The sequence below is a fragment of the Adiantum capillus-veneris genome, chromosome 9, assembly GCF_014529385.1.
Source record: "Adiantum capillus-veneris isolate H3 chromosome 9, ASM1452938v2, whole genome shotgun sequence".
Lineage (NCBI taxonomy): Eukaryota > Viridiplantae > Streptophyta > Polypodiopsida > Polypodiales > Pteridaceae > Adiantum > Adiantum capillus-veneris.
In genome coordinates, this window is record NC_140939.1 from 67500609 (window position 1) to 67512246 (window position 11638).

The window sequence follows — 11638 nt, forward strand, 5'->3', positions numbered from 1 at the left end:
TCAAAAAAGTTATAGAGGGACTCAAAGTCAACAAAACCCCATGTCTAGACGGTCTCCCGGTCTGAGTTCTATATGACTTTCAAGGAATGGATCACCCAGTTCCTCCTTTTAGTTTGGGAAGAGATCTACAACAGCTCTAACGCAGTTTATTTCAAAGGAACAGACAGGATTCATCAAGGGAAGAAGGATCCTCGCGGCCATCATCTAAATATGGGAAGGGATAGAAAATGCCCAGGATACTGGAATTGATTTTGTCTTTACTAAAATTGATTTTGATAAAGCCTATGATAGGCTAGAATGGTCATTCATTTTGTTAAGTATGGCTCATATGGGATTCGGCACGAGGATCCTTCTGTTTGTCAAGACACTATTTGGTAATGCCAGAGCTAGAGTGGCTCTAAACAATGCAATTACGGAAGCTTTCTGGCTGAATAGGTCGGTGAGGCAAGGGTACCCCTTGGCCCCCCTCTTGTTCGCTATAGCAGTCGATGGTTTGAATTGGCTTGTAAAAGGGTACTGGCTTGTAAAAGGGTACATGGAGCAGGGTCTCATAGAAGGAATCCGACAACCACCTAAAGGAATGCACTAAAGCATGCAGAAATTTTCTCTGGTCGGGAGACACTACCAAAAGAGGAGCTGCAAAAGTAAGATGGGATGTATGTTGCCTCCCAAAACATAAGGGGGGTCTAGGGCTGCGGTCCATAGAAGATTGGGCAGATAAGCTTGTAGTGAAGACCATTATCAGGGCCATCCTTCAGCCGGAGGAGGAGTGGGTCATTCTGCTGTTTAGGAAATGTAACTCCTTCGCATTAGAGGTAGACGAGACTTGGCAACAACTGCCATGGGTCACAAATTTTTTTTGTCACATGAACATCACTCCCAAGGGATCTGATTTGATGAAATCACTGTGGGGTGCTTGGAATAAGTTCAGGTCGCAAATTTGTCCAAAATGGGACAACCCTCAGGGTCACAGAATCCATCACTATGACTTTATCTAGTTCCCCCTTAAACCTTGCCCCCCTATTCAATCCAGACAGTTCAGGATAGCAAAGAGGATTCACAGAAAAGGAGCCAGAATTTGGGGAGACATTTGGAACAAACAAGAACATATATGGCTCTCCTTCTCGGAGCTGATTGGGAAATTCTGACCAACCTTGGGAGATAGATTTATTACTTACGAGGATGCATTGCCTTCCAGTAGACCAGCTCTGGATGCTCTCGATCTCAGAACCCCCATGGCTAAGGCATTTGGATGGAGAGGAGGATTCTGTCTGTCATCGCCCCGTCTAAAGCCCTTCATGTCACTCTGAACAAAAAGTGGAGCCAGAATTGGGACAAAAAAAAGTAGTGCTCTAAATTCAAAGCTTTATGGTATGCAAACATCCCTCCTAAAAAGTCTTTGCTACTTTGGTTGATCCTACACAAGGCAATCTGGACAGGAGTAAAATGTAGAGATTGTGGTCAGGGTTCTGGACTTTGTTTCCGATGCGTAAATACAAAGGAAGACCTCCCTCATATCTTCCTTATCCTCTATCATGATCTTGACCCCACTGGCAGAAGGTTTTAAAGTTTTGGCCCTCTGCCAAACAGTGGCTCTTGGGAGACTCACTTAAAATCATCTCTTCATATTGGGCCAAAATCCGTTCCGAGGTCATTTGGATCATGTGGAAAGAGAGGTATGCAGCGGTGTTTGAGGAGTCTTACCAGACTAAAAGTCTGAGAATGCTTTTTATTGACTTCAATTTGCAGATATTCCAGCTAAATTTGGACCAGTCTAGGATCTACCATGCTCAAAGCAAAGTGTTCGCAGATTGCAAGGCCAACTATGAAGCACCGTGGAACAGCTGGACGAAGGCAACTCACCAGGGGAGGACTCTCCAACAGAGGACTAAGGAAGTAGAAGGAAAGCTGGTTGTTGCGATCAAGCTCATGAGCTGATGCTCAAAATTGAGCACCGAATCCAAATACTGGGTTACTAGTGTTGTTGTTGTTTTTCTTTTTGGCCCCTCCTCTGTAACCTCTTGTATATCCCCTCGCCCCTCCTGGGGTTCATGGATGTAGTTTTTTTTTTAAGTCTCTCTAATACAAGTCTGATCTTTTTGGTAAAAAATAAAATAAAGAGGCAGATCTTTCAACCAGGGAACCCATGTAGCTATTCTTTAATGACCCACAATGCAGCTTGATCTCACACTACATGTCAGGGATCAAGGACCAGGGGCTTCCATCATGCAATTGCAATTGCAATTGCACAACACATAGAAGCCAATGTAAAGGGGGACTCCTACTTCCCTTCAAGCACACCACAAGACCAACCGTGGACAGCCCTTGTGCCAATGGATATGGACTTTCAAAACACCGAGATGTCTAGTAGGAAAAGCTAGCAGGTCGCAATGCTCTCAATCACCACAAATGCTTTTATCATAACAATTATGACGCAATCATGTTAACAAGGTGAAGCCTCTACAATAGGCATTCTAAGACAAAATGCAAAGGAAGTCACATGGGGGCCCCCTCTAATAAAGGGACCCATTCACTAACTAAACAAAGGCACACAAACGTTTGTACACCTTTCTCCAGGCATTTTGCATGCCAAGACACTGTGCAAGGAATTGAAATGCCTAAGTTCAAGTCTCTAAAGCCACCCACTTACAAAGCATTCTCGCAAACACATGAGCAGATGGTTGATGGAGGTAACTGGAGGTCTTCCACAGGTAAAGATGCTCAATCTGAGTCCCTACACACAATCAATCCTTAGAAGTATTCCTGATATGGGAAAAAGCACATTGAGATGCACTATCACTTCACTAGAGACAAAGTAATGTTATGACTCTCATAGTCCCTCGGGAATTTTACACATTGCAGCGAACATACTTGCCTATATGAAGGTTTTACACTAGCCACTTTTGAGGTCAAATGTCGGGTCCCAAAGTATCCTGTAAAATTTGTGTTTCCATCTTGCAAGATCCTTTGAATTCTTATAAGACAATCAGAGGCTCATTATTTATGCTTTGCAGGAATTGTACATACATCTACACAGTGGACTAGTCCAAAAAACTCTTCATGGGGAATATATTGAAGCTCCTAGACATGCTTTCTTCACACAACAAACGTCTTCCCATAGCCTGCATTGGCTGCACCTTATGCAAGAACTGCCTGTATCAAAGTAAAAGTGCACAAACCCAACATGTGCTATATAGCAGAGCCACAGCATACTAAAAAGTGATTGTTTTGCAGAAATCTGCACTGTCGGAAAACCTGCACAACAGGAACTAGACTCTTTGCTTCACCAAAACTCCAATTTGGTCTTTACCTCTTGGAAGAGGCTCGAAACCATTCAAGACACTCTTCAGCTGTTGCGGTCATATGGCACAACTGCCACGTTCGAATCCGAGTCTGACATTCTTCGATTACTAGACCACCCTTTTCCAATCCAAGCTCAGACATAATCTCCTTCCCACTTAGCAAGTGATTTAACTTCCATACATTCTCAAGGCCTAAATTCATTATCGCAGCTTCAGCAGCCAAGAATCTGTCTGCCCTCTCTTTGCCTTGGCGATCTTGAAGGTCGGGTGATTCTGCAAGGGATTCAAGGAGGAGAGCAACCCTCCAAAGCTCCTTTATGTGACCAATCCATAACCCCGCCTTGATCATTTTTCTTGATTGACTTGTGATTACCCAGTCTTCAGCTTCAACAACGCCTAAATTTTCTTCCTGTTCATCAAGCAGCACCTTTAAAACAGTCGTTAAGCCATCTGCCGCATTATGTAAGCTAATTACCCGACTGGCATCCTGGGCTCTCAGCTTCAAAGAGTTCTTCATGATGGTCCTCACCAAAGAAGTCTGTTTGTTTTTCATTTTACGATGGAACTTCCTTAAAGGTAGCAAAAGTGCTGCATAGTAACCAATCCTCCTCTGATCCACTGTCAATTTGAAAGCTCCATTAACCATATCCAAAACTTCAACCATAGCTTTGAGAGTTCCCAAGCACAACCTTTCAAGTCCATCAGGTATGTTCTTCTTTAGCTCTTGCGGCACTCTGAAGACAAACCAAAAGAGATTCAAATCAACTAGCTCTTCCACAGCTCGGACAGGATTTGCAACATTAATGATTAAGTCAATCTCTACTCCAATCCGCTCTCGACTGATTTTGTTTAATAGGGCAGTTCTTACATCAATATCAGCAGCGGCTTCTCTTAAATCTTCTTGAATTATGTAGTCAAATCTTGTGGCGAACCTGACGACACGCAAAACTCGAAGTGGGTCCTCCATTAAAGTAGTTTTTGGAGGCAAAGGAGTCGCGATGATGCCTTGGCGCAGGTCCAATAACCCTCTGCCTGTGAAATCCTCTATGGAACCTGTGTTAATGTTGTAGAAGAGGCTGTTTATTGTTAGATCTCTTCTCAAAGCATCTTCTTCGGGCGTGCCAAGCGTCATAGTTGGTATCTGGCCGTTTATGGCGTAAGTTGCACAGCGAAGATTGACAAAATCGATGTCTACTCCCAAAAGCTTCATTCGAGCACTTTCCAAATGTTTCGATTGAGCAGGGTTGCTGTGTATTATCAAAAATTTCCGAGCTTGTTGATTCTTACTGATCAAGTACTCATTCACTTTGTCACAAAAGGCCTTTCCTAGCATACCCTCAAGCGCTATGTCGATATCGTGGCATTCCTTTCCTAGAAGCTTGTCGCGAACCCAGCCACCTGCCACTCGAAGCTGAATGTTGAGCTGAGAATGGACAAGAACGTCTTTAAGGGTCTCAAAAATCTTCTGTTCGAGGTTGGAAATGAGAATGGAGTCCGCCAAGGAATACTGCTTATGAGGCATGACGGAGCTGTTGTGAGACGACCAGGAAGAAGACCGCCTTGTGTGTCGAACGATGAGAACCACAGTCGCGACGGGGAAAGCAGGAGCCTAGATCTCGCCAACAACGTCTGCAACAATTCTGTCTTTACGGTCCCGCCCTCTTTGCTTTCTTTGATCAACAAGGTAGGCCTACTATTTGCTCGCCCTTTTTACTTGGTAAGCCTAAGGTGCTTTTCCTAAAGGACGCCAGGGGTTAAGCCAATTGGCGCAAACGTTTTTTATCAGAGGCTAACGTTTTTTATCGTGTGTTCGATTGGGGCTCACAGCTTTCTATCTAGAATTTCATCTCTTGGAACACATTGACTACGGGATAGCTCAACAGTGGCAGGACCAGAAAGCTCTGGGTTGTTTTCAGCAAATACAAAGAGAGGACATTTCTCTAGATGCAATCACCTATGCTTGCATCTTGAAGCCATGTGGTACGATGCAGAACGTAGAGAACGGAAAATGTATAATAACAATCTACAACATGCTTGACACTGCCTTGGTCGACATGTATCCCAAATGTGGCAGGGCCAAGGAGCCCTGGGCTATCCTTAGCAAATGCAAACTGAAGGCATTTCTCCAGATGAGAGATGCCCAACAAGGACAAGGCCACGAAGCTCTAGCTTGTTGTTTTAAGGATGCGAAGCAAGGACACTCCTCGCACTACGTAGGAGTTACAGGGACCCCTACATGATGGTTATGTAGCAAAGGAAGGAAAGTAGTTATCTACACCCCTACATCATGGTCATGCACTAGAGAAAGGTGAGCGACAATTTGCTTTGTGGATTTATATTTTGACACCTTATTGAAGTGTGATAGCCAATAGCATAGGTACGCGCCTCTATATGCACAACAACAGTAGTGATATAACACAAATTCAAAAAATTCCCGCAAAAAAAGGGCATTCCATGTCTCTATGTCATAACAAGGGAATGTAAAAGAAGCTTCCTACATTTTAGTTACTATACCCAAAACGGAGTGGATGTAAAAGCAAGAAGAAAAGAAGAAACGGATATGTGTATGGATGTATTGTGTCATAAAGAGGTGGCTCATAGTAAATACAGTGCTTAGATCAACAACACAAAAAGGGCAAAAGGGTTGGCAACAAGTAGTAGCCAAATTTGAAAGACTGCAAACTTCTCTGCAAGGAATAGTACAAGAGGAAGGGGCCTCTTAGGGAAGCTTAGCCTTTATCATTGTAGGGGACATGTAGGACTCCAATACAAGCAACGGTGATATTTTTAGACAAGATCGGCGTGCTTTGGCACTGCCTTGAAGACATGCATGCCAGATGTGGTGTGCTTGAGGAGCTTTGTGTTTGGAATGTCATCTCTTGGAACACACTTATTGCGGCATATGCTCAACAGCAGGGCAGGAACAAACAGCTCTGGGCTGCCAAGTGAGGAAATTTCTCCGAATGCAGTCACCTATGCTTGCATCTTGAAGGCGTGTGGTACTATGAAAAACGCCAATATGGGAAACATAATTCATGATTATATCTTAAGTCAATGGCTACTAAACCAAAACGTTGTGCTTGGCACTACGTGTATGCCAGATGTAGTGTACTTCAGAAAGCACAAAGAGTTCTTGAGAAGCAACTTGGAATGTTGAGTCTTAGAATGCATTGATTGCGGGACATACCGAACAGGGGAAGGGCAAGGAAGCTTTGGACTGTTTTTGGCTGATGTGAAGCAAGCGCATCTCTTTAAATGCAATCACCTATGCTTGCATCTTGAAGGCATGTGGAAATTTGAAAAAAGTTGAGATGGGCAAAAGATTTCACGATGACATTTCTAGTCAAGAGCTAACAAAAAAAAAAAAAAAACGTTATGCTTGGCACTGCCTTGGTCAACATGTATGCCAAGTGTGGCACAGCCTGCAAGGCCTAGGATTTTTTTCAGCAAATGAAAAGCACAAAAAGGGCTTGAGGAGCTTTCTGTCTAGAATGTCATCTCTTGGAACACACTGACTGCAGGATATGCTCAACAATGGCAAGACCAGAGAGCTCTAGGTTGTTTTGACAAATGTGAAGCGAGGACATTTCTCCATATGCAATCACCTATGCTTGCATCTTGAATGCATGTGGCACTATGCAAAACATAGAGAATGGAAAACATATAATCAACAATCTACGTCGTGCTTGACACTGCCTTGGTCAACATGTATGCAAAATGTGGCAAGGCCGAGGAACCCTGGGCTGTCCTTAGCAAATAAGAACACGGGAAGGGCTAGGAGGCTATTGATTGTTTCGAACATATGCACCACAAAGGAATTTCTCCTACTTTAGTCACGTATGTTTGCATCCTAAAATCATGTGTGATGGTCCGGGCCAAAGACAAAGGCAATAAAATCCATGATGAAATATCGAGTTAAGCATTGTTGGAGTATAGTATTGTGTTGGGTTCTGTTCTCGTGGATATGTATGCTAAGTGTGGTGCTCTTTCTCAGGCGCGAAGCATTCTAGAGAAGCTCCCTTCTTGTGACGTGACATTGCTAGTCGGTTATGCTTGCCATTGCCTTAGTCAACATGTACGCCAAATGTGACACGACTAGCAAGCCCTAGGATGTTTTTAGCAAATGCAAAGCACAAAAAGGGCTTGAGAATCTACCTATCTGAAATGTTAAGTCTTAGAATGCATTCATTGTGGGATATTCCTAACAACGGCAAGGCAGGAAGCTCTAGACTCTTTCAGATGCAAAGTGAGTGTATCTCTCTGAATGTAATCACCTATGCTTTCATCTGAAAGGCATGTGGCAATTTGGAAGATGTTGAGATGGGCAAAAGAACTCACGATGATATTGTTAGTCACAGTGTCATAAAATCTAATATCTAACCAGCCCAAATGATTTTCTCATATTAAACTGATCATTTAATGTGGGAGAATAGACGGGAACAAGGGTTAGAATATAGACATGTGCTTACAGGTCTATCTCAACACAGGACCAATGGTAAAGGGGTTCAAATGAGAGATGATCTATCAAAGAGCAAGGCCAGCTAATGGAGCTTAAAAGACCTTAGGGTTAGCTTCATTAAAGACCTCCAAGGGTTAGTGCTATAAGCTTTAAGGTTTAGGACAATTTTCATTATTTAAGGTGGGAACCTATGCCTGTGACTAAGGTGCTTGAGGTGCTTCAAGTCAACAAGGGATGCTACAAAGGAGGGACGAGCCCAAGAAGTAGGGGAAGAGAGACAAGGTCCACACCTCTCACAATGACTTCTCCCCTAAAGGGGCTATGAGGACACATGTCAGGCTCCTAGCCTAGTTGCCTCCTAAATGTGCTTAAATCCTATTAGCTAGCCACCTTAAAGGTCCAATAAGCATTACGATAATTATATTGAGCATATCTTTTATTAGGAAAGGCATTCTAAATTCCAGTTAATTGCTAAGAATTCCTATTGGACAACCTACCAAGGGGTCCAATGAGAATTAAGTAGCCCATGGACTATCTTAATTCCTATTGGCCAATTGACCAAGAGGTCCAATGAGAATTTAGCTCTTTTATTTAAATGTTTGAAGCTTGGAAAATAGGGGTAAGAATCACAAGGCTACCCTTGTTTCTTGAATGGATCAAGGCCAACCATTGGCTAGCCCCAAAAGCATCCAATGAGCTTGTAGCTAGTGTAAAAGACCCAAATCGAATTCTCTCTCTCTCACACTTGAATGCCATGTCCCATTTCCACTCTCATTGTGTCTTGGGAAGTACACAAGTCTTCTCACTCTGAAGCATTGTGAAGAGAAGAGCCTACACCAACAACTCTTGGCTATGGATGCAAATCCAATCAAGAGGCAAGCTCAAAAGCATACAAACATCTTCTCCATCTCTATTAAGTAAGCTAAGCTATGCTACTATGAGTGATGATATGCAGGCGGATTAATCCTTTCTCGTAGAAATACTTCTCCTTCTCTACTCTCGATCTCTGCCAGCTCTCCTCACCTTCGAAGGTGTTTGAGGTCTTGGGATAGAGGCTTGGGATATTTCAAGTTCATTTCAAGTTTTCTAAGTGTTATTAGTGAAAAATCTTGGTGTATGAAGCTTCCATCTTCGTATCACCAAAGAAGGTCTCAAGAAACACAATATTTGTATTGTACCAAGTCTCTCTTGATGGGAGAATCTATAATACAAAAGCCTTTTGGAGGGAGGACCGGCTCCAAGTAAATCTAGTCCTCAAATGTTGTCAATGTCTCTAATTCTCTCTTTTTTTCAAGTTATTGCTCACGCCATGTTAGCTAGGAAATGTGTTTAATGTTGCTCTCTCTATTCAAGCACTCTCTCTACCTACAAGAAGGAACTTCCTTAATGAAATTCTCACTATGTTAATTTGTTTCCGCTACAATCTAAGTTAATAGGCCAATTCCATTACATCCAGACTATTGGGAAAAGCCATTATACTGTGCATTTCTTTGGTCAAAAAGTATGCCAAATGTTGTAGGCCAAGAATCACTGTGGTGTTTTCAGCAGATGCGAAGTGAGGACATCGCTTTAGATGCAATCACCTATGCTTTTGTCTTGAAGACATGTGGCACTACCAAAGGCTCTTTGGTAGGCGTCGTTCAGATTGTTGGCATTTGGCGACCAATGCTTTTTACAAAGTCTATGTTATGCTCATGATGCATGAAGCTTTCCATCTTCATTGCATCACCTAGGTCACAAAGATTGTATTGCACCAAGTCTCTCTTGATGAGAGAATCTATAATACAAAAGCCTATTGGAGGGGGGATCGACTCCACATAAATCCGGTCCTCAACTGTTGTCAAGTTCTCTAAACTTTCTCTCTTGCAAAAGTATTGTTCATGCCAAGTTAATTAAGTACTATGGTTATGTTGCTATCATCAATAAAGTTCACCCTCTATGTTCTCAAAGTAGTCTCACAAAAATGCTCACTCTAATACTCCTAATTCCGCTATTCTCAAAGTTCATAGGCCATTACCATTACATTTCGATTGTACACTATACTGTTTAAATAAGAAATTCAAATCATTTAAAGCAATATTAGCTTTATATTCTACTAGAACCTATTAAGCTGAGGCGGAAGTGACAGTGGGCCAAACATGAAATGTTCTTCCAAGCTGGTGTATTGGTACTTAACCAGGCAAAAGAAAAAGATGGCATCACGAGTCTAACAATGCTGGATTATGTCGGATCAGATGGTGATGCGCTCATGAGGACATCGATCTCTCTTGGGGGAGGAGTGAGTGTTACGGGTCTCCCTATCCAAGGTCATCTCAAGACCCTCCACTCCCTCTTGGCCCTTTCATGCGATCTTGAACCTCGAGGCCTCAAGGACTCGTGGCCCTTTCAAGCGATCTCGACCCTTGAAGCCTCAAGGAATCGTAGCACAAGTGGCATCCATAGCGCGGCTTATGGATGGTAGGGGACTCATTATCGACTCAGTGCGTGGACATGGCCCCTTGAGTTATTAAAAAGAGTTGATGGTAAGTCGAGATGTAAGTGAACTTTAGGACCTAATGATATTAAGCTTACGAACATGCAAAGATGGAGGTTGGGACCTGCGGGTTCCTAGCGCAGGAAACAGGTTACAAATCAAGGAGAAGAGCATCACGGAAGGATCTGCGAGGTTTGGCCTACGGGGAGTAGTCGACCCTTGGGAGTTGTCTTACAGGCCGGGCCTGGTTCACTTGTGGTGCGAGGTAGACGCATGCTATGAATTTTTGGAGAAAATTCAAAGACATAAGGCTGTAGTACCTTGCTCTCCTTTATTTTGGGCATTGGTGCCCACAGTGGGCTATAGTGACGTTTCCCCTTGCGAGGGTTGAGTTGTTTTTTTTCAGAGCCCGAGTTGGTTCCAATGTGTTACTTGGTGCTATAAAGAGACCTGTGTGGGGGAGTATACCCCCCAAGCTAGCCCCCTCCTTGCTTTGGTTGACCCCCTCTTCTAGCACTATCTTGCACGTGATTGGACCTCCTCAAGCCTGGCCAATCACATGCTTAGTGCATACCAAGCAACAAGGGTAGCATTGGGACAAGTGTCCCCCTTTTCCCTTTGAGAGAGAGGATTTGATAAATACATAAACAATTAATTAAATTAACTAAATTATCATTGGACCCCTTGGGAGGTCAACCAATAGGCTTTAGACACACTATGAGGACAACATGAGGAGGAGCTTGACAAGTGTCCTATTTGCTTTCTTTGTACCAAACTTTCCTTGTGTGAGGGTGTGTGTGTTCTCTCTCTAGCTCCTACAATGAGGGCTCGCCCCCCCTTGAGTAGGGATCATGTTGACTTTGTGGAACACCCCCTCAAGCACCTTAGTCATGGAGCACCTTATCACCTTAGTCATTAAGCACCTCAAGCACCTTATACAGCAAGCACGACAAGCACCTCAAGCTTGGGCCAGGTTCCCACCTCAAGCACATCCCTAGCTTGCCTAAGGTCAAAGGACATTTAACACTAACCATTGGAGGTCTTTAATGAATCTAACCCTAAGGTCTTTAAGCTTCATTAGCTAGCCTTTCTCTTTGACAGATCATCTCTCATTTGGACCCCTTTACCATTGGCCCTGTGTTGAGATAGACCCATAAGCACATGTCTATAATTTAACCCTTGTTCTCGTCTATTCTCCCACATTAAATGATCAGTTTAATATGAAAAAATCATTTGGGTTGGTTAGATATTAGATTTTATGACACGAAACAACAAAATAAGGTGCCCTAGCTCAGTATCTATAGCATAGTGATTGAGTGATTCTACTATAGTGATTGCACCAAAGCTTATGAAGTGAGAATTCATCACTATAATAAACCATAAATAAGATTTGGTGAAATCACT

The 11638-nt window shown here is 43.0% G+C and overlaps 1 protein-coding gene across 1 annotated transcript; it reads right to left on the bottom strand.

Annotated features, from left to right (window-relative positions):
• Positions 1–2413: 2413 nt before the first annotated feature.
• On the bottom strand, positions 2414–4989 carry LOC147450614 (CCA tRNA nucleotidyltransferase, mitochondrial-like). Its single transcript, XM_086520754.1, has 2 exons — positions 4235–4989; positions 2414–4036 (listed from the first exon to the last, which is right to left on the bottom strand). Exons 1-2 carry the CDS (start codon positions 4822–4824, stop codon positions 3307–3309), a joined length of 1320 nt encoding a protein of 439 aa, XP_086376880.1. The 5' UTR covers positions 4825–4989; the 3' UTR covers positions 2414–3306.
• Positions 4990–11638: the final 6649 nt, after the last annotated feature.

Bases quoted from the DNA above. Each gene is read 5' to 3' on its own strand.
- LOC147450614 (XM_086520754.1), bottom strand. From the start codon at position 4,824: ATGCCTCATAAGCAGTATTCCTTGGCGGACTCCATTCTCATTTCCAAC. The intron at 4,037-4,234 runs GTTCGCCACAAG...GTTTGTCTTCAG, and splicing joins CGAGTTTTGCGTGTCGTCAG to AGTGCCGCAAGAGCTAAAGA.